The sequence below is a fragment of the Vidua chalybeata genome, chromosome 1 (assembly GCF_026979565.1).
Source record: "Vidua chalybeata isolate OUT-0048 chromosome 1, bVidCha1 merged haplotype, whole genome shotgun sequence".
In the NCBI taxonomy this organism is placed as follows: domain Eukaryota; kingdom Metazoa; phylum Chordata; class Aves; order Passeriformes; family Viduidae; genus Vidua; species Vidua chalybeata.
Window position 1 is genome coordinate 24,494,634 of NC_071530.1, and position 23,224 is coordinate 24,517,857.

General features: G+C 36.6%; 2 protein-coding genes across 15 annotated transcripts in view; one reads left to right on the forward strand and one right to left on the reverse strand.

Annotated features, from left to right (window-relative positions):
- Positions 1 to 4,230, forward strand: part of CASD1 (CAS1 domain containing 1) — a 30,647-nt gene extending 26,417 nt beyond the window's left edge. For 4 of the 5 annotated variants that reach the window (XM_053960936.1, XM_053960669.1, XM_053960854.1 and 1 more), the window contains exon 18: positions 917 to 3,251. In XM_053960936.1, coding sequence (XP_053816911.1) covers positions 917 to 1,183 — 267 coding nt within the window. In that variant the 3' untranslated portion in view covers positions 1,184 to 3,251. Of the gene's footprint in view, positions 1 to 916; positions 3,252 to 3,308 lie in introns of those variants that run through there. The other variant, XR_008434248.1, reaches the window with a different exon arrangement.
- SGCE (sarcoglycan epsilon) overlaps positions 4,214 to 23,224 on the reverse strand; it is a 32,969-nt gene continuing 13,958 nt past the window's right edge. For 3 of the 10 annotated variants that reach the window (XM_053961567.1, XM_053961649.1, XM_053961076.1), the window contains 10 exons: positions 21,921 to 22,078; positions 19,135 to 19,207; positions 18,102 to 18,303; positions 16,300 to 16,462; positions 12,919 to 13,130; positions 12,139 to 12,165; positions 11,253 to 11,441; positions 9,584 to 9,627; positions 8,724 to 8,758; positions 4,214 to 7,066 (listed from right to left, as the gene is read on the reverse strand). In XM_053961567.1, the coding sequence (XP_053817542.1) occupies positions 7,016 to 7,066; positions 8,724 to 8,758; positions 9,584 to 9,627; positions 11,253 to 11,441; positions 12,139 to 12,165; positions 12,919 to 13,130; positions 16,300 to 16,462; positions 18,102 to 18,303; positions 19,135 to 19,207; positions 21,921 to 22,078 (1,154 nt within the window). In that variant the 3' untranslated portion in view covers positions 4,214 to 7,015. The remainder of the gene's footprint in view (positions 7,067 to 8,723; positions 8,759 to 9,583; positions 9,628 to 11,252; positions 11,442 to 12,138; positions 12,166 to 12,918; positions 13,131 to 16,299; positions 16,463 to 18,101; positions 18,304 to 19,134; positions 19,208 to 21,920; positions 22,079 to 23,224) is intronic. The other 7 variants (XM_053961166.1, XM_053961253.1, XM_053961420.1 and 4 more) reach the window with 7 other exon arrangements.

Consider the following 23,224-nt stretch of genomic DNA (forward strand, 5'->3'; position numbering starts at 1 on the left):
AGAGAAAACATTTATTGGCTTACTAAATACCCTGCTGTCATGTTTGACCTCATTTAGCATTTTAACTTTGGTTGCACTTAAAATTCGTGGCTGAAATAGCAGTCTCACAGTAGCAAGCTTAATTCTTGTGCTGTTTTAGGGGGTGGGATGATTTAAGGTTGTGAGAGTGGGGATTAAATGCTTGAGTATGCTGTGAGGTTTATGCAGTTGGAAGATGAAAGTTTAGGCCAGTTGAAGAATTTGCATTAATTATACTAACTAGTGTAAGTACACTTAGAAATGTGTTTGCCCTAGAAAGCTTTTTGAAACTAATAAAGAAATGTAAAATAAACCCCTTCTTAATGCAAGTGTTACCTTGTTCCATTGAGTGCATATTTTGAAACAGTAGGAATTCTCTTGCTTCCCATTTTATTTGCTGTTTAGTGATAGTAATTGTGGCATTTTATTGTATTGCTAAAATACATTTCTAGGTCATTGCAGTACAGTGTATATGGAGTACAGGATCTTGTGGGTTTTTAAAGGATCACATTTCACACTTCTAATTCTGGGTGGGCTTTAGGTGCTGATCAGCTCCAGGGAGATGTGAATTCATCAGCTGGTGAAGCATTCTCTCTTATTTGCAGCATGTCAGTTCAGACCCTCACCAGAAGGACAGTAACTGAGGGAGGCAGATTCTTCCCTGCTCTGATGGAATGTATCTAATGTTCCCCTGAGCCTGTATTTGGTTAAGGGCCAAGCAAACCCACTGTGATTTAACAAGGTCATGGTTTTGTTTTGTAGCAAAGACATGTGGAAAACAGCTTCTAACTTAAGCAGAAGTGTGTCAGTTGATGCAATAGTAATAATTATATGTTTTTTGGTAAGTAAAAATATTTACATATATAAGTATTATTAAACACTTTTTTTTTTCTTTTAGCTCTTCATTTGCCAATACCATATTTGGCTGGCAGCAGACACAAAGGGGATCTTGGTGCTCATTCCTGGATATCCAATGTTTAATGTTCTTGTCAGCACTTTCATATTTGTGTGCGTGGCACATGAGATATCTCAGATCACTAATGATCTAGCACAGATTGTGGTTCCTAAAGATAACTCAACTCTGCTGAAAAGGTTGCTATGCATAGCTGGATTTTTTTCTGGACTACACTTCTTCTCAGCAATGCAAGATCCATTGAGGCATTAGTTTGGAAACTTTCTTCAGGTTTACTTTGTGTCTGCCTGAACAAGAATTCTCAACTGGAGGTACAAGAAGACCTTTAAATTAAGCGTGTGGAAAATGTATATAGTGGAAATGTACATATTTTGTGTGGAAATAGCCTTCTCAAGTAATCTGAGAAACAAGAGTGCACTGTACAGAATTGCATGTGAAAATGAGTCTTTTCTACTGGATGTTTGTTTCTGTTTACATATCTGTTGAAATGAGACACGAAGCAGTGCAGTGGTTGAGCAGTATCATGGGCACATCGCGGGATTCAGCCGGCGCTGGCGAGCCCAGGGCAAGGGGCTGCGCTGTTCCTGCTGTTCCAGCGCCTGGCACGTGGAGCACGCGCTGCCGACCTCGGCAAGAGCATGTCCGGCACAGCCGAGAGCCTCCGGAACCACCGCCAAGGCAGCGGGACCAGGGCAGTGCTCTGAACACAGCGGTAACTTGCTGGTTAGAAATTAGTGTTTGGGGTGGAAATAGTAATACGTTGTATGAAACCCTTGATATGTGGGAGTAAGAAGTACTCATCAATTCAGTGGTTGAAGATTATACACAAGTTTACATAATGTTTTATGAGAGTTTTTTTAGAAATTTAAGATGTGTTTAGCAAACATGGTGAATTCTGGGATGAAATTTTTCTATAAAGAGAATTTGGGTTTTCTTCCTAAAATCATTTGCTTTTTCATAAATTTTTCACTAATTCATTCAACTGTGTGTAGTTCTGTGTACAGTCCCAGTGAACAAACAAATGAATAATTTTCACAGATTCAGTTCAAGATGGGAAATTTTTGGAAGACCTTCCAACCTTTTTCAGTCAGATGGAATCCCATCAGATCTACTCCATCAGATCTTAGGGGAACGGTGATCTTTGACCCTCTCCCTGTGTTTGTAGGTGACCTTGAATTAGGTCTCACTAGGGAACTAGTGCCATATTCTATGCTGTAATAACATTTTCATTTAAGAGGATGCAAGTCAGTCTGTTGGTATCATGAGGAGCAGGGATTGAGTGGTCAACTTTGTTGCATGCAGATGGTTGAGTCTCAGAATTACAAGTGAAATGAGATAGGAACTGTTTGGAGAAAACTTTTTCCCGTCCTTTTCAGGAGTGCCCAATCTTTCTTACTAATTTTTTTCCTTTAGCAAAATCCTTATAATTGAAATAAACAGTCCTGCAGTGTGGCAGTGGCAAGCTGATGTTTACATTCTACTAATCAGTGAAGTTATGGACATTTCTTGGTTGGTTGTGGGTTTGTTTCAAGTAATAATTTGACGTCTAGTTGCTTTTTCATTTTATTATTCTTCTGATTATTTGTTAGCAGTCAAAAACATGAGAGCAATATTCTTTTCCAAGCATATGTGCAATTATGTATGATTATAAACAACATGAATACTAATTTGTACCATATATACAACCATGCATGTTTTTGTTCTTATCCCAGGTAAAATGTTGAATTCAATCTTGCAGCCATGAATGAATGAATGCAAAACAAATTTATGAAAACAATTACTTCAATTTTTATTTTTTTGTGTGTGGTGGAGAACAGCTTCTTTTAAAGAATGAGCAGTCATTCATCATAAAAAAACAAAAAAGAAATAATTGACTTCCCCCAAATTCAGCAGTTTTACTAAGCCTGCCAGCTGTTTTCAAGATAATGGAAAGATACTCAGCTGTTTGTTCTGTGTGCATATTACTTCCAGTGCTTGGGAATTTAACCTCATTGATCAATACATTTGAGTGACTGAAGGAAAGAGTGTAGGTGGACACCATAGTGGGGAATAGCAAGCATACCTTTCATCTATGCCAGTATTATGAGCAACAGGGAACTGTGAGCTTGAGAGATAATTTTTGTTTTGTTCTTCACAACATAACTGTTGTAGATATAACTCTATTTATCTGTTGTACAGACTTGGTTAAAAGATTTATTTTTAATGTTTGAAATAATGCACTTGTTTACTATTACTGTATGTGGGATAAATATATTTTCTTTTCAGGTTATGTAAAAATATGAAGTAATTTAAACATTAAATAAAAGTGCTGTGGATGCTTCTTTTTGTAATGGGACCAGCATCATTTAAGTAAAAACTCTCTATTGCTTCTCTCTAGCTGTGCTGCAGTTCACTGTATCACAAACAGATGCAAGGCAACAGATCACAAGGCAGATGCAATGCAGGAATTGCTCTGCACTAAATGACACTGTCCCTGCTCTGGTGAAATTACAGCTCCAGTAGCCAAAGCCACCCCAGAGCTCGGGGGCCCTCAGCAGAACTCCGCAGTGGAGATGTCTGATACTTTTCCCTGCCAGGAACTCTGCAGCAGAGCTCTGCAGGAAAGCAGAAGAACTGACTCAGCTTTTCTTTGGTCTGGCAACCAAGAAACCAAGCCTATCTTGAAGACTTGCTTGAGTTATGGAATTGAGATTCTACTTGAGCTACTTAAATCCCACTCTCAGTAGCAGGGGCTCCTTAAGCAAAGGAAGTACCAATCTCTTTAATCTTGTGACCAATGACAAGACACAAGGAAATGGCCTAAAGTTGTGTCAGGAGGTTCAAGGTTGGATATCAGAAAAGGTTCTTCACCCAGAAGCTCCCCAGGGAAGTAGTCACAGCACCAAATCTGCCAGAATCCAAGAAGCATTTGGACAATGCTCTCAGGCATGTGGTGTGACTTTTACGGATGGTCCTGTGCAGAGCTGGGAGTTGGACTCAATGATCTTGATGAGTCCCTTTCCCAACTCAGCATGTTCTGTCATTCTGTGATCCTGAAAGCTCCTGGTTTTATAATCAGGGAGATATATAGTTCAGGTGCCCACTTTAGATATTAAGTGCAGCAAATCCTCTCCCTCCTCTCCAGTTAGGACATGTGTTTAGGCATCATCCCCAGCTAAACAAACCCTGCACCATTAGCTCCACGCCAGGTCTCAGACCTGACCATGCAGTATTGTGGATGGAACATTAAAAACTGTAACAATGTTGTTCAGGCACCCTTTTGTAAAATAATCAGGCAACAACTTTGCTACTTTGTGTTTTCCGTTTTATTAGATGATACATTTCATGTTTGTACAAAGAGATGTATAGGGCTTTCTGTTTAATTTGGTTGCAACTTAATACAATATCCATTCATATTGCCATCATATAATGTTAAAGGAGGCTGTGAATTTACTGTCTTAATTATTACTAATTCTTTAGCCATTAAGTGTCTTTAACCAGCTTATAAATCTATGCTTTCAGAGTAATTGTTTTAATAAGTAAAAATAAATAATTTGTTATTAAACTTACCTCAGATAAATGAAGATTTCAATCATAAAATAGTTCAGGTATTCTTAATACCCAAGTGACTTACATCATTAGATTCTTTCCAAAATAGGTGGAGCCTGCACTGCTACAAACAAATTCTTTATGCATGTGTGTAACAGTTTATTTCCTTAAATATATTGGCACTCTTACATTAATACAAATAAGGTGGGAGCAGCTCAACTGGTACATCCATTGATTGTCATGTCATCCTGGAGTTATCAGAAATTATTATCATTCATACCCAGAACTATTTACAAAGTTTAATCTTACGTGGTATTAAAAATCATTATTTAAAATCCATTCCATTCATTTTGGTTTCTAAACACTGACAGCTGATACATCTGAAAATAGTAGTATAAACTAATAGAAGCCAGATGCTGATTGTACTTGAAATTTTTTTACAGCTTGGGTAAGAGATGAAAATGTTTAATTTACTATAAACCTCAGTGTGCAGTTTAGTGATTTGCTTTTCACTTATATCCATCCAAGCTGCTGGAAAGAAGTGGGGGGTGTCTCTGAGGAGGCTGACTGACTGGTGAAGTCTCTTTCCTGGTATCTTTTGGATGAGGTAGGAAGGCATGATGGATGCCACTTGAAAAGTGAGTAGGAATGGCTCTTTATTTCACCTGTTTCAGGAACTGCCTTTAATTTCTCAACTTGAATGCCTGTAGCTTGAGCTACCTCTCGTGGTCTAACAGCCACCGGCAGGATTTGCTGCCATGTCCTGTGGGCTGTGCTGAGCATGCAGAGCAGCTTTGTAAACTGATACTGAAGGTTTGACAATATACAAGTAGGTACCATGTACTGAGCACTGCTTGTCTACTTTGCTGCCATAGCTATCATAGTTGGTGCTCAAAATTAGTCTAAAAAGCAGCTCAGGACTTCTTCTATCTACTGAAATCCTGCATTCAGGTCCGAGCCTACAAACACATCATTGATGCTTAAAAACTAATGTAAATTAAGGTTCTGTGTTTTGACAGAACTGGGTCATAACTGTAAAAAGGGAAAAACAAAGACAAACCAAAAAACAAATCCAAGAGCAACTACTTTGGTCTTTTTACAAAAGGACCTCTTTTTATAGATTCCTTTTATCCTCAGTCTTAAATTCCAAAATTATTCAAATTTCTCTTAGCAGAGACTTCAGGAACCTCAGCTAAGGAAATGTAGCCAGCACTTAGCAATTTTAAAGCAGACGCAGTTTTCTGCTTACAATGCAATGTCCTGATGAACATACAGCTTCTGAAAGAGAAAATATTACAGAAAAAAGACAAAGCGTAAGTGTCAGCTTAAAACAATGCCATGTTTTGAGGTAAAACCCCAAGAACTCTTGGTGTCAGCTGTTACAGCTGCAGACCCTGAAGTCCTGTGTTATGTCCTTAAATTGAAGATTTAAAGAAGCATCAGAAATTTTATTCAAAGATGGTGAAAAGTGTCAGTAGATGAATTATAGTTGTTTACTGGAAAACATGGAAACCCCAATTCAGATCCTTTTAGCAAAGTCCATATGTTGTTAAGCTTTCAGCTGCATGGACAAATGCCTCTCAAAGAAACCACCTCCCAGCAAAGTATGCCTTTAATTAAGTCCTCTGTAAGATGTGAAAATATAATCCCTGGTTTACTGGATATGTAATTCTCCCACAACAGTTTGCGCTCCAAAAGAAAAAAATAAACAGCATTGGAGCTCTTTATTGTGAATACCACAAAAAAATTTAAAGAGTGTTTTTAAAGAGTTAGTCCAAGTATACTGTACCAAATTAAACACTTGCTTATTTGCAGACATTAATTTTTGCCTACAATAGTTTGTAACAGTTTCTTCTAACACAACCAGGTGAATGAATGGACAGATTTTAAATGCTTTATTGCTTACAAGTTTTGAAATAGCGTAAATATCTGTTAAAAGAACAGAAACCCAATTTTTATCATGAGACGTTTTAGTTATTTTCTCTGGGGGGTTATTTATTTATTTTCCAAAAATAACTTTGCTCATTATATTTGGTAATCTCTAAAAAATTAATACCTAATATATGTGCAGTACTATTTCTGAGCCTCATCATGTGGCACAAGATCTCATGCTTGTACACTACTGCTTTTCCTGTGCAAATGTTAGGCAATTATATCATCCCATTAACAGTCTGAAATCCTTTCAATCTCTGAAGTTTTGATTTCCCTGTTAAAACTTTCAGGAGAAATGACAAGACAGAATAAAGCTTGATATTTATTAATACATATATATATATATATATATATATACACACACATACATACTTACATATATATGTGTATATATACATTAAAGATTACTTCCTGAATGTAACAAATATAAAAAGTTATCAGTGTTTACAAATTGTCAAAAATGTCCAAAGTACAAAAGGATACAGTACATCAGTTATATGGAAGTGATTGTACTCCTGGCACTGAAAGCATCATAATACTGTGAGCATGCACAATATACACCAGAAAAACTCATGCATCAACCAGAACAAATAAGGAAGTGAGACAATTTGCTGCCTTCTTTGATTACAAATTCATTGCTTCTGTTAGTTTTCTTTCCTCAGGAATACCATTTACCTGCAAAAGAGATGAGAATTTATATAATCCACCAGAGGCACATGACGCTTCAACAGTACTGATCTGTCAACTGTGAGCACAGCACATAAACAGTATTATCCTTTATCAACAACTACATTGGAGAAACACTACAAGTACAACCTGGATCAAAAGACAACATATACATGACAAAGCATTCTTCTGGGAAGGGAGAAGGCTGGGAAAATATTGTTTAGCTGAGAATTTATCTTTCTATTTGGGATCGAACAGACTGCATAGGGAGGTTGAGGCACAAACCAGAAAAGGTGGTACATGGTGTACATGCAATATTTAGTCTTTTATATTATAGGAATAACCTTTTTCATCTAAGCACCTTAAACAGTCATTGTGAATTCTGCCTTTTGACAGAGAGACAATTATAAAACCTAATGTATATGTTCATATTGGAGATCAGTAGCAATTTTCATCACTGTAATAAATATTAGGTGTGAGTGGCCACCTCTCAAATAATTCTTTCCCAATTCACTTTTAACTTTGTGAAATAGTCAAGTATTATGTCAGCTATTAAGTCTGCCTTTTTACATAAGGTTAAAATAAAACTATTCCTTACGCGGGATTCAGATAGTTCCTGAAGTGGACAACAGGTATTATCCATAGTCTGCTCTTCAAATTAATAAATATGGTTTACTGAAGATTTAAAATAGAAATTTCTTATTCACAGCTGTGACTGATAGCATGTTAAATTCCCTGAGTATATTACTGTTAGTTTTCTATAGGAAAGGAAGAGAATTTAACAATTAATGTCTCATTCTATAGATTTTTTGGCCTTAGGTGTTCTGTTTCTCTAAATTTCTTACTTGAACAGATCAGTAAAATTGATTGCTAAGTTTGTACTCATCCTACTAAAAAACTCTTAGTAGTGCCTGAATTTTGTTTTAAATTGTTAACTTTCTAAAAATCTAACATTCTGGCAACAGGAGTTATGGATATCCTTTCAGAAAAGCAGCAAAAGTCGCATGCCATCATGTCATGTAAGTGCTTGCAGGGTCACCTGTACATCTGAGCTACAAAGCAAGGTGTCATTACAAACTAAGGGAAGAGGAGGAAACACCCTCTGTCCCAAATACTACCCACCCCCACTGGATTTCTGAGAGCTTGTCACAGGCAGCATCTGTGATGAATATGAAAGAACAGTTGTATTCTACAAAAATAATGTACTGCAGAAAATAGAGACACAGGAGAATTTTTAAGATCTAATTTTAGGGCAGTTTTTCAGTGCGACTCAAAAGTGCTAGCTTGTATTTCATACCTTTGCAAAAATGCCTCACTGCTGTCACTGTACAGTATTACCAGGTGATTTTGCATCTTATTTGCTGCAAGACAGACTGGAATTCTTGAAATGAAACAGTCATAGCAGAAGAGCAGCACTGTGTGACATTTTTATTTGCCTTCTAAACAGCGTGAGTGAGAAGAGTTGTGCTAAATGTTAACCCAAACCAGTGCTGGAGGCTCTGGATCAAGGCTTTGACTACCAGGGTCATCCACCATTTCTAGCCTATGTACAATGAGGAATACAAATGGCAAAGATACCAGAACTGCAGTCAGACTTTTTATACCTGTGTTTTTAATTTCCACATAACAAAACCCACATGGAGAGAAACAGCTATTATATACTTGCCTCAAATCTTTGAAATGTTGTCATACGAAATTCTCCTTTAATCCCCGAAAGCAGTAATGAAGAAGAAGGATTTTCAGTGAAAAGAAAGAGTTGCTTATGTAACTCCTAAGTTAAAACAAATCTTCTGCTTGGAGCTGTAGTTCCCATATTATGTTCAAAACATATGTATCTCTCTAGAGTTTTGATTAAATACCTCTTTGAATATTTAAAAATTACACTTTGCCTCTTCTTTTTCCCTGTGTGGTCCTTACCCTCTCTCACATGGCTATGGCTGTAGGTTTTTCTCAAACCTGAGACACTAAGTAGAGAGGACAGTCAGCCTTAGGCTGATGGGTCATTCCTGACCTCAGTTAGTACACGAGCATTTGTGAGAACAATATAAAAGTGATGACTACGACACAGGAAACCTGAAGCATGGATGCGCCTCACCAGAGATTCCCCAGAATCAACACTTTGTCTAGTAACTGTAATAAAGAGCTCCTTCTTCAAAGCGTAACTAATACTGGTGGGAATTAGAAATTTAGATTTACTATCAAGTGTCAGAATCCGAACCATGTAACTGCATTTAAGAATCTGGCTGTAGCTTCATCTAACAGAAAATTATTTATATGAGGTTTCTAAGTTAGCTGAACCAAATCCCAGCTTCTCATGCAGAATCCTAACATAGCATTTCTTCCTTGTTTAATTAATCCCATGCCAAAATTTTCACTGATGTATCAAAAAAAAAATCTAGAATGACAATTCTGTAACACTTTACTGTATTTGAAAATTATTTTCACTGTCCACAAACTGTATGCATTTTGACTAGTGTCTTCTCCACACTGTTCACTTAATAATTACAGTATTTTCTGAGTACTGACCTGCACTCTGCTGCTGTGGAATCTGAGTCTGATGTGGCAGGTTCCTATAAAAAACCATTTAATATCTTTAATGCTTCCATACAAAGTCTGAAGTGTATGATGAACGCTCAGTATTTACACTTCATTTTTTTGCTTATGAAGCAATAATCTGTTTTCACTATGCAAATACAGATGTCCAAAGGTTAGCCATGACCATGAAATAAAGACAATTAGTGTTAAAATAGTTCTTATTTCACTTGTCAGCTACGTTCAAAGGCTCAGACTTGGCAAAATGCCAGAGGCTACAAAAGTCACCATGAGTTTCTGAAGTTCAGCAAAGTTTGGTTTCTGTAAATGAATATTCCATATTCCTTGAATACAGCAAAGGAGACAGCATTTGCAACGTAGTTATTGGCTGTGGAATGAATGGTCAGCCACTTCTACGTGTCAGACCAGTTCACTTATCAAGGCAAAGTTGCATTTTTGTGCCCTGCTTAAGTGTCTATTTTAATAGCTACCAGATACAGGTGTTTTTACAGAAAGGAATTAAGGGTTACAATATAGGTGAAGCAGATGTACAACTCAAGAAAGCTTTTGGTACAAGATTTGGCACTCCAGTCATAAAACCTGCTATTCTGAATAGAGAAGAAGCTGCAAAAGATGGGGCAGAGCACTCTGCAGCACTTGTACAAGGAATAATTTATACAGCTGTCTTTTCTGGAGAATTTAGCTTCTGGGACAGGGAGAAGAAAACACTCCTGCAGCATGGATCTACATTGTGAAGGGAATTTAGGACAAGCATGTGTATATTAGGACTGAGTTAGAGCTGGCACAGGACCAGTACCACTGGGGCCATGCAGGCCTGCCAGCGGAGGAGGCACCAGCTGGAGCTGGCGTTACCGCACAGCACTGGAAAATGCCAGCCACTTCTGAGACCACTGCCTGAGATCTGCTCAGCCCCAGGCACCTCAACCAAACCTTTCCAGTAATGCCTCTTTGCTACAGCTCTATGGACTTCTTTGAATTAGAACATATGCAAGCATTGGTCTGCCTCACTAGTATCACTAAGTGAAACTTAGTGTCTCCCTCAAACATAAATGAATTCTAAGGAACAAGAATTAATTATTTTTCTGGTTTCTGTCTTGGAAAGAGAGTGGCAACAATGGAAACAGGAGAGAGCTATGAGCATTTTTTCTTGGCAAGCCTGAATTATCTGTGTAATGAAGCATGTTCTTCTGTTCAATGTCAGCGTTTCAAACACAAACCATGTGTGACAAGTACAAGACTAACCACTTACAAAGTCTGGATTTTCTGGTATAAAACTACTACAAATTTGGTGGTTAGTTTTAAACCAGAACCCCGAAGATATGGGTCAAGAGACAGGGTGTCTAAAATAGAACAGTTGTAATTGATTCTTCTGTCAAAAGTAGTTTTTCTCCAAAACATGCACAAATCCAACTGTTCCATGCCAAGCCTCTTGCAAGCCTGCAGACTGAAAGCCAGCCATTTAATCTTATAACAGAAGGCCTTTCTTCCTGCTGGAAATGCAAACATCAGAGCAATCTTGAACTGGAGAGTCATTAGTGGATCCTCCCACAGTGAACACATTTCGGAGGACAAGCACTGGAATGTACAGTGAGGTCATGCAGCACAGTGAGCATTAAGGACCAGAAGCGAGGTGAACACTTACTGCTGTGTCTGCATCAGAGGCATGCTGGTGTTGTCGTAGCTGTCCGTGTGCAGGGGCGGGACGATCTCGCCTGTCACGGGGTGGAACACGGGCAGCGTGGAGAGTGGCCACGCGATCTCTCTGTTCTTGGACATGTCACGAAGCTCTTTGGTTGATTTCTGTATAGCACTGTGGTGCACCAACTGGATGCTGTGTCAGAAGGAAATAAAATAGTGAATACATACTATAAGTGCTTTATCGAAACAGAGAGAATTTTGCAATTTTTATTATTATTAAAGTACAAGGACTTTGATGCATGCTACAGACTACAGTTGAACAATTACAATCTTCACATAGTTAAATTAATAAATATTTGATTTATTTAATTTTTAAAGGCAGTAATTATTCCATTAGATTTTTCTCTCTGAATAGATATTTTTCATAGGATTCAAGACTGTGCAGTTTGTGGCTGATGTTCCATTTATTTGCTGCAGTTAAAGTTTTGGTTAACTCCTGATTCTTGTGGTAGATTCATAAAAGCTTGTAAATCAATTTTAAAACACTCCATATTATAGGCACTGGATGCCTTCCAGGATATTTCTTCTCTTGTTCACTGCCTTTAAGAGACAGGTTGGAAAGTCCAATAACCAGGAGTATTGCACATTAATATATTTATTCTAACAGCACTATTTTATTTTGAATTACAGTCTTTAATTTCAAACCCTTTTTATTCTGGTCTTCTATCCTTGCCAAGACTCTGATTTAAAAGCAGCTTTCACATTTATGAATTAAACCATGAATTAGAGAGAATGAAAGAAGATTATGACACATATGTATGAAGCATGACAAGCTACTGAGAATGAAAATTAAATGGTAAAAGAAAAATAACAGGAAAGAAGACACTTACTCTGGTGTTTGCATGTTTCTCTTTTCCCTAAAAACAAAACAAAATTTATGAATTAAATAATAGCATTGATAGTTGGAACATTAATCTATCTGATGATGAAAACAGTACATGATGTAGAAATGCTGACAAGGTTATTGCTAAACGCAGCTTGGCAGCATTTGCAACAGGGTTTATGATGAGGCCTTGATGAATGCACGTAGAGAGATGTGATAGTGGTGACAGACACACACAGACACACACACAGGGGAATGAAAAATGAAGGTTAAAGAACAAGCTTCTGGCTAAAAGAAATTCTGTGACAAAATGAAATTGTAGTTCGAGTAAGAAATGGCAGAAATCACGTTACTTGCTGCTTTCCTTTTATGTGTTTTTCTTTTATAATATGTCTAAATTCAGTTAATCTCCTCAACCAGGTTTATGTTATGAAACTTAGCATTTTAGAAATTCCTTAATATTCTCCTGAACCAATGAACCTTTATTAGTATTTTATTTGCTGGGGGCATTTTGGAGAGCTATGCACATGTGGAGATTTTGGGGAGTTTTGTGCATATGTTGAATATTTTAACCCTTTCTAGAACAACTAAAGGCCCTACATCCACTGGCTTGGAAATTAGTGCATGTGCTTAAGTATAAAATAGTTCAGTATTACAAGCAGATACCTTTTGGCCTGTTTTAAATGTTTATAATGAACTGAATGGAGATATTCTAACAAATAACCTTCTATGCATTATAATCTTAGAAAAAATCAAGAGTTACTTATTAGCATGTTAAAATACTCACACTCCTTCCCGTCGGCAGCACATGATATAGGCAAGTATTAGAAAAAGCACCAGTGCTATTGCCGAGGGCACTGCCAGTGTAATTAGGAAATCCGAGTAATAGTCTCTGCTTTTCAGTGTATCAGAAGGTGGCTTGTATTCTCCACCATCAGGTAATATTCCCTCTCCACGAATCACTTCCTGAAAGGTGGAAACTTGTTTTGTATTGTCAACCTGATACCCAGGGAAGAAAAGAATAAGAAAGACAGACTATTAAATAACAAAGTAACATAATGTAAAAACAGGCAGGTATTTAATTAACCATAACATATAAAAAGATCCTTATTATTCATTTTACAAATTCTATAGAATTTAATCCAAACACTTTTTTTTTAAATAATAGAAGCTTACATTTTATGAAGATTCTGATCAGTGTGATAAGTTATGTCATAATGTTACTACTCTCTTTTGTGCCTAGCAGAGATACCATGTCTTTTACACATTAATTTTAGGCATATCTCACAAAAACAGTATTTGAGTACAGATTCGGTAAACATCTTTAGTGCAAACTAATTAACTGATTCTGATTTCTTTTTTGATTAATTAATCCATTTCTTACTAGTCTTCCTAAATAACAATACTGTCCTCTCTTGTATAAAGGTGGCAAAAATTAAGAGTCACATACCTACAATGTTCTTCCTCCCCCTTCTTCATTTCAAACATTATATACAGAGCTCAAATGAGGACAGCTCATTGTCTCCCTCACACAAATTCAATTAGCCTCCAAAAGCTGCATTCCCACTCACAATCTGTGTGTGTTTGTCTGTACCCAATGATCCTAGAAATACAAACCTCTTTTGCTGCTAAATTTCCTATCGCTTTTGATCGCCATTCCGAGATGACTTAATTTTCTGCATCCATTTTTTTGTTATCTTCAGCTAGATGTTACTGTCAAATTTCATCAGTGCTAGCTTTAAGATCATTAATCTCCAGATCATTAATACAAATAAAATATATTTGCTTACATGCTTGACCTTTGTCTGACTTTTCAGAGAAGAAATCTTGCAAATGATGGTCACTTCTTTATCATTTACACTTGAAGTCATAAAATGCTGTATTACAGCTTAGGCAATGGGTGAAGAGATTTTTATGAAATTCCCAAAATCCTGCTGAGCTTCAAATGTGTGTGTGCACAAGTACACATATATGTAAGTGTTTTTTACTAAAAAATTGATGCATTCTCTGCTCATTAATTCCACAGTATCGTCTATGTTAGGTACACTGAGTTCCATCTGGCTGCTTAGTTGAATCTCAAACCCTAGCAATGCACAAAAAATATCTATTTACTGATGTGACTGACAGAGGTCCATACACAGTGTGAGAACAAGCTGTCAGAGAGCAGCTTCAAGTGGAGCATTTATTACATTGCCCATCCTTGCAGAATGTGGAACCCCCCCCAACTTACATCCACTCTTTATTTGGGTGCTAACTGCCAACATCACTCATAAGCAGTGTGAGGATGAGGACATGATGGCTCTATTTTCTATCACTTGTTTAAATTGTGGATATGGGAAACAGAGCTCAACTCCCAGCCCATAGGGGAGAATTTCCTGTCTCTCGGCTTGCCTTCTGAAAAGCAGACTGTGATTAGCTAGAAGGAAGCTTGGCTCCCTTTTCCCTTTGATGCAGCAGGTTACAGCAGAAATGCTGCTGGCAACAGTAAACACCCCTAAGACAGTTTAAATTCAGTTACTGTGGCACACGGCCAAAACGAGTGCTGAATTCCAGAAGGTTGTGTTATAGCTGCTGCAGAAAATAACACTTCTCTGAAAGCCTTTTCCTGTTACACATGCCAAGGTGATCTCTGCTTTTCTCAAACCAGCGTGACAATGCTGCTTCATGATTAGTTTATGAGCCACTGCCACTATCAGGGTTTTTTTTCTGAAGAAGTATTCCTAACCAGCTTCTTTTCCTTCTGCATGGGCACAGCTGACTGTTCTTGCATTAGTGCACTATCCCTCTTCTGCTTCTTTTAAAATTCATCCTGTTTTCCAAGACTGTTTCTCCAATTTCTCAAGACCTTTCTGTCCTTCAATGCACCTGCAGATCCTTTCACTTTCATGGGGAACTACATATTTAATTTAATAAGCACATTCCATCATCCAGAGGAATAGCCAGGAATTATTATTCATTCTGCTATGATTATGGCTACCAACTAGCTCTCCACTATTTCCTAGCTTCATCTAGGCCCTGTTCCTGAGCTTGCTTGTGAGACAGTATCAAAAAACCTTACCAAGAAGGAATGACATGTGCTGTTCCACCTTGGTTCTACTTCTTCCTTGTAGAAGGAAATGGAAGACTTGATATAGTTTGTTCTTGTCAAAGACCAGCTGCCTTCTGCTATTTTTCAGGTGCTGGTATTACTGTGTACACTTGGGCCTTTTAAAATTTCTCAATGGAAAGCCAATGAAAAGCAAATAATCTGGGTATTCTTTTGAAACAAGTATTTTCCAACCTTTCAGAACCTTTCCTAATTTATAGTATATAGGCAGAAAGGACTGGAAGTTATCCATCAGTTTTGTGTATGAATACCTTTCCTTATACTCAATAAGTTTTTTCCATCCAGTGTTTAACACCTCCCTTTCAGCTTCCTCCTGGGTAATGTCTGAAGCAGCTCAACAACCATCTAAGTTTATTTTATATACCTTCACCATCATTGTTCAGATTTATCTGAAACATTCTCTTCCAATACTGTATTTTTTCTTGATTTTCCTTACAGGAACTAAAAAAAAACAACCTTAAAAAGCCTCTTTGGGAATTATTCTCCTTTTATAGCAAATAGTCTAGTGTTTGGTTATCTTTTTTCTTGCATTTGACTGTGAAGAATGTTCCTATTGATTATTTAATTAGTCAACATTACTTTAATTCCTTTTTCTATTTAATATTTAACATAAAATATGTTTTAGACAATATTCAGAAATAGTTTTTTAACAGCATAGTATTAATTGGTCAGTGGAGAATCAGTATCTGAGAAAACATGTATGTATGCACACACTTTTTAGTATGCATACATACTAAAAAGGAAGTGTAACCAGCAGCATCAGCATTCTGAATTAATGAATTACACCTCTCATTACTTTTACTTTTTTAAGCCCTGGAGTTCTCTGGCCCTTTATAGAATTCACTGCTAGTGAAAACAAATACAATGATTTCACTGGGGCTCAACTCTAATGGAATTTAGCCAACATATCAAAATCTTTTCACAGTCTTAAGAGTGTCTGCTAGGTGGAAAAAAATATCAGTCACAATAAAGTGGAACTGGTAACGCTGTCTGACCAAGCTGGGAAAATTCTTACCTGTACTTCTACAAACATCACTTTTATGCAATAATAAAATAACTCACCAGAGAGATTTTACACCAGTCAATATGGAATTGAGTACGAAATTTTTTATCACAGGTTATTACAGGCTCCATTTCTTGACTGCACCTCAGCTGATTTTGTGGGTTTTCCACTTCTCGTAAACACGAAGAGAAAGGAACATCTGCCCCAACCATCACATACACACTGCAGAAAGAGATGAGTGACAGACCAGCAGGATGTCTCACAAATCCCCAAAGGACAATGATGTACTCTTCCAAATATTATTGCTATACACAGTAAAATTCAGCTGTTACTTAAAGATTGAAATTACTTCTTAAAATCATTTTCCTTCACACTATACTTTTATCTCTTTAAGTATACATGTAACAGACTGAAATCAAAGGACTTTCCTAGCTGGTTATTACAACATATTCTGGTTTGCTTCTTAATGTAAATGTTTCAATACCATCAGTTGTGCCAATTTCTATGAAGCTAAAGAGCTCCATGTGTAATCAGTACTATTTTTGAAAATTGTATTAAAATAGCATCATTTTGTTTTAAGGAAATCTTTAATCTTACTCATCATAGATTTTTTAGAGTTTCTTCCCATGTTTTCGAAATAAATTCATAATAACTAGTTATTGCTAAACCTAATACAGATATGAACATGCTAACACCCAGCTGCTTCTGAAAGAGGCCATACTGTAGCTATGTATGGCCAACAAAATTTGCTTCAGAATACTGAAAGCTGAAGGTAAACCTAACACTTGATTTAGCATTACCATACATAAAATAAGAGCTACTACACTGATTGTAATATTAATTATCATATTTTGTATGGAACACTGCGGTAAAATACAGTCTGCTACACCAGGTAATAATGTACCAATGGATTCTGTAACAGAAATCAGGTCCCAGTTGCCACTTGTTACAGTAGGCATTATCTAACTAAATATTGGAAGTGTAGCCATTTGTATTAAGTGACTCTGCTATTACTCTGGCTAGTATAGAAGTCACCTTCCTTCTTTAAATATGTTCAAAAACTCCAGAGACACAAAAGGGCTCTGAAAAAAGCCAGTATTTTCTACACACATCTCATATTTTGAACCTTTATCCCTTTCTTAGATACTATTTGACTCTGAATTATCCAAAATGATCTAAAAATAACTAGGCATCTTCAGTTTCACCAGGGAAAACCATATTTGAAAAAAACTGAATCCTTACTAGTTTCCTGTTAAATACTGTTCAGAACAATATTTATGGTTACAAATCACAACTGGAACCAGTCCATTCCAGCAGTTTGCACTCAGTAACCTCAGCTCCCCAGACATCTTACAACTTTCAGAAGAAAGTCAACAGTGCTCTTGAAGCACATAACTAACTCACTTAGTGAGTACAGCTAAAAATTACACTGTTATATGCAAACTGCTCTCAGAAATTGAAGTGTCTCTGCTCTACCATAACTTGCTTCAAAATTTTGAGTTTAATGAATTGGGAATGGTTAAAAATTTGAAAAGCATGTCAAGTGACTACTCAGAAGTAAAACTGGGATTACAAAAAAAAAAACATATTTACTACCAACTCATTTATAATTAATGGAATTTTTTAATATTCCTTAGGTTATAACATCCATATATAGGAACTGTGCCCTGTTGTAGTGGTTTCTAACACAATAAACTCATATTATAACTGGGGCTCAGAACATGAGTAAACTTTTCACATCTAATTCCAAAACATAAAACAGCAATTGCAAATTATCTAGAAAACTTGAAAAAATGTTAGGCTTCTGAGTAACACAAGAAAAAAAAAGTGAAGCAAAACCATCATATTGACACATGCTTACCCCTCTTTCATGTCATTAATGGGAAGTGGAACTCTCCCTCCCCTGTCAAGGGCTGAAGTAATGTTTATAGCATTCAAGCGTTCTGGCTGCCATACATTTTTCACTGCTCCAAGGAAGTCACCAAGAACTTCACTTGCCAACATTTCTTCTACATTCATATTCCTTATGAAGAATTCCGCTTGATACGGTAAAGGAAAATCTACTTGTGGTGAAAAAGAGTGTTGCATTAAACAAAGGCTCCATAAATCCAAAAATAAATCTTCAAAATATCTGGAGTAATGATTAATATAACTCTACTTTAAGATTGATACACTTTTTCAAAATTCTTGTGTTTGAATTAGCTAATTTTGAACCTATTGTGATTATGTTTAATTCAATAGAGAGTACCATTAGCTGCTACTTGAGCTGAAAACCTTCAGTTATTTATCAAACAACAGGGAGATGAAGAAGCAGACTAGAGGAAAAGAGTCTCAGTTGGTAAAACTTCATTAAACTTCATTAAACTCATTACATGAGTGCTAATCTGGGGGTCAAAACCAATCTGCAGCAACAATGGATTCCAACCTGTGACACTCCAGAATGTAAATATGATAATGAGAACTAATTTTAAGGTCCAAATGTCCATATATGCCATAACCTGTTGTTTTCTGACTCTGCCTACACAATTGTTCATTGCATAAGGTACACACAGAACTAACTAAACAACATGCAGAAAGAGAGTGAAATCCTTCATGTAAGGTCCCTTTGAAAAGACAAGGGAAATTTCAAATTAGAAGCAGTTTAATGAAAAACAAAGATGCAACATTTTACTGCGCGTGAAAAAAGCCATTCCTGAATGACAGAAATAATCTGGATTAAAAAATCAAAATTAAAACCAGGAAAAATTCTCTTATTTCTCCCCTGTGCCTCTGTGTTTGGTTTGAACACCAGACAACTATTTTACAGTATTTATCTTCAAAAGGAGAAGCCCATAAGAGAGTTTAGCTGATTTTGCTGATAGTTAAAAATACAACCAGCTATATTCTGTACATACCTTCTGCTGACATTATATTAATGATCAAATTGTGTCTCGCTGTTTCAAAGGTACGCCTGTTATACGCGGTGATCTAGAGTGAAAAAGATTACAAGACAATGCAAAAATTAAAATTATATAAATGAAATATCAGTGAAAGTTAAATTGAAAACTTCAAAATATTTAGCAGTTTTTAATTACTTTCCCTCCTTATTTTGAAACCTATGAACATTTACTAAATGTTTACTAATATAAAATTTGAAAGGTAAGGTCAATTTATTTAATGCAGTACTACCTTTAAGTTAGGATATTGGAATTTTCTTGACCAGTCCATAGCCAAATAAAATTAATGAATATGTGAAAATAATATATTTTAGTCCTGATAGAAATGTTCTGCCATACATGTGTATTCTTTCTCTTCTGTTATCTTTAAGAACCACTATAAGGACAGATTGGTTTCTCCGTTTCCCCACGCAGCCTCCAATCCCCCGCTCCATCAATACCGTAAGATCTAAATTCATCGCCAGCTCCTAGGAAATAAACTACATGGAGAGGTTTTTTGAAGGAAAAAGTGTTGTGATGCCAGGAATTCCCATTTTTGGGGCTGCTATTTAGTTTTAGCTCTGGTCCCAGTGAAGTCTCACTCCATGTATGGATTCTAAATAATGCTCCAATACAAGTAGATTTAAAAAAAAAAATCCTGGAATCTGTAAATGTAGGGGAAGTAAAAACTAGGAGGTAGATGCAACATTTGTGACTCTTATTTTTTGAAACATACACCTTCATGAATAAAATATGCAAGGATACTAATCTAAAAGTTAAAATATCTAGGATACCCGAAATGCACGCAAGTGGTTACTTCTCAGTGGTGACTGTACTCCAAGGTTGTACTACGATTAAGTGATTATTCATAAGAAATACAGAACAAGGCTAGATATCAGTATAATTAAGTATTATCTTCTCTACCTTTTTTATCCCTGCAAGGTGATAAATCTTTCATGAAATAAACTGAAAAAAACTAATTTTCTTTCTAATTTTAGATTTCTGTTCACTCATTTCAAGAGCAAAGGAGAGGCAGAGGAGTGACAGAACTATGTTGCTTCTCAGCAAACAGAGCCAAAAACCACTGTGACATTGACTATTAAATAAATAAAAGTAACAGATGTTGCACCTCTTGTAAAGGATTTGAATGAAAAGGAAAAATGCTGCGGTGTACTTACTGCAGGTTTGTTTAAGTGGAGAGGGAAAAGCTTACCCAACACAATCAGATCTCATTTAACGTTACAATTTCATTATAAAATTAACAGAAAATAAATTTGAGATTTCTCTAGTCCTAATGCTGCTAATTTTTCAAAGGGTTTCTTCAACTGCAGTTGAACCACCAGTACCCAGAAAATCAAACCCCTGGTCATACAAGCTCTGTACAGGAGCAGGGAAGTACCCACTGTGAGCCTGCACGCCAGCAGTGGGAGCTGCCAGCGTAACCCACACAGCACAGGAAGGCATGGCAGAGATTGCCTCTGTCCTGAATATTCATTCAAACACAAACTGTCTTCGCACAGCTTTCAAAGGAGCTTGAGCTCAAGAATATTACCTGCTCTACTGCAGTGCTATGCATAATGTTAGGCTCTCCTAATCATGAGGTCTCCTCCAGTTCAGTGAGCTCCCCATGACATCCCCTCAGGAATTATAACATGATGGAAGTTATATTCAGGCCAGGAATATGCAATCCCTCATCTCAGAGGGCACTAGGAAGAGGATCAAAAGCCATCTGACCTCCTCACACACCACAAAATTAATTCAAAAGCCACATCTAAGACTGGAACTGCAAGGAATTAATTTGTATGCTAGGCAAGATTTACTTCAAATATGGCTTGGGGTCATGCTTAGAATGGAGCTCTTGATATAGATCCTAGAATCTAAAAGCACATGCCTTTTAAAAACTGGCAATTTCAAATAATGGTTTCCTCTAAATAAAACTAAGCAAAGCCTGCAAGAACTTATGCGCATGATCAATTCTCAGATGGTATTAGTCCTGCTGAAATCAAAACAGAATCATGAGCATAAAATTAAACATGGGTGAAACTACCTGCAGTATAACTTAACAATCAGAGCTATCATTCTTGAGGAAGAAAAACTACATCAAATGCAACTTAGGAAAAAAAAATACTCATCAAGGGTTTAAGACAAATATACTGCTGAAGCAGCAAAATGGCTGGAGCAAGTTAATGTGCAGATTTCTTAACACTGAACCACACTGTGCCTGATTTAGTCTGCTACCTATTAAATACATGGTAGAAAACATTGTCCCTTTTCCCTTTTGAATTGCTGCTCAATGAATAATTAGTGCTTTAAAATATTTGAATAGTTAACTCTCAAAAATACAGTTTTGTCATTGTTACACTCATATGAATTAGATTCGTAATAGTGCTAACTAAAATAAAACCTATAAATAAACATGAATAATGAACAAGGTTTGATGAAAAATAATTGAAAAAAAACAAAAACCAATCAAACCAAAAACCCCAATCAAACCAACAAGCAAAAAAACCCCACAACTGCTTATTGAATGAACACTTCCATCTAGTGGGGAAAAGACTGACCCATATTTAGGTTGAATGTTACAAAGTTATGATTCAGTTATTCTTCAAGTACAGTTGCTTACAAAGTTTTTTTTTTTTGCTCTGTATTCTGAATAAAACTTTAATATGAAATAGTAATTAACTATTCAAAAACAAGAGGGAACTTGTTGACAGTTCTGAACTCTAAACCAAAATACATATTTTTGAACTTTTGAAAGCAAATACCTCAATGATGGTTGGCTTGCCCACATTTTCTAGAGTTGGTGAGCCATACAGAACTCCATCACTGTATGGTGTCCTTTGTATATAGCGTAGCCAGCCAGGTCTGTCAGGGTAACCCATTAAATTGGTATTAAATGTTATAGGATCATTACTTATTTCACCTAGATAAGAGAAATTATATTAGAATATTTACAAGAAAATGTTAAATACTTTGATTTTAATTTTTCAACTAAGTAGTCATATTCTGCTTTCACTTGTTTTCTGAATCTTTCTACGATGAAAAAAACAATTAAAATTTGCTAACTTTACCATATCAGAAACAAGTGAACTATTACTTAGCACTTCTAGATATTAAGAAATTCATACCTGGAAAGTGTAACCAACTGCAGACATAAATGTGCAGGTACTTCCTAGAGTTTTGGCTGAGTGCTCATGTTCAGTAACTAGTGGGTCTTAATTTTAGAGCTCAGTTCCATCTCAAATTGAAGCATCTAACCTCCTTACAGACAAAAGCACAAAGGTTTCAGTCCTTTAATTCACCCTCCCAACTTACTTTTATTGATGGATCCGGTACTCAATGTACTGTAAAGAGCAGCTCCATAATCAATAATGCATGAGAGCTTCTGTTAGCATTAGGATACACATACAAGTCTTTGGCACCAACAGCCTTGGCAATCATTTTAATTTAGAGAACAAATTAATTCAAAAAAGGATCAGACATTCCTGTGAACTGGAGCCACTGCTGGCTACTAAATACAGTGGTCCAGCTGTTAAAGCCCCTCAAGTCAAACCAGTACCTTGGTTCTTGTGGTTTTTATTGATACTCTTATAAATTTCTGGATTTTACTTCAGTTTATTTTAGCTTTTGTAAATGAAATCAGGTCTGAACACTACCAAATCCTCACCACCAAGGCAGTGTCCAGCTGAGGCACAGAACTCAAGTCAAATCCATTCTGAGCCTGCACAGACACCTCTGCCCTGCACTCCAAACTGGCTCTGAGAGTGCAACTGCATTATAGGACAAGTGATGAAAGAAGACAACAGCCAGGCTGGCCCAGAAAGCAGAACCGAGCCCAGTGAAGAATGAACAGCTCTCATCTCCTCCAGAGAGGGGCAAAGAGACTGACATGTGTTGCCCAAGGGTGACTAGTCTCCAGGTACACATTTCCACATCTGGTTGAGTAAAATGAACCAGACCAAGCCAGTACTTAGGTGTAACATGACTTCCCTCACAATTCTCTCAGGACATCCCAGTAATCTAATCTACTGCAGAATCTACTATCACAGAATTCAGAATTACAGAATAT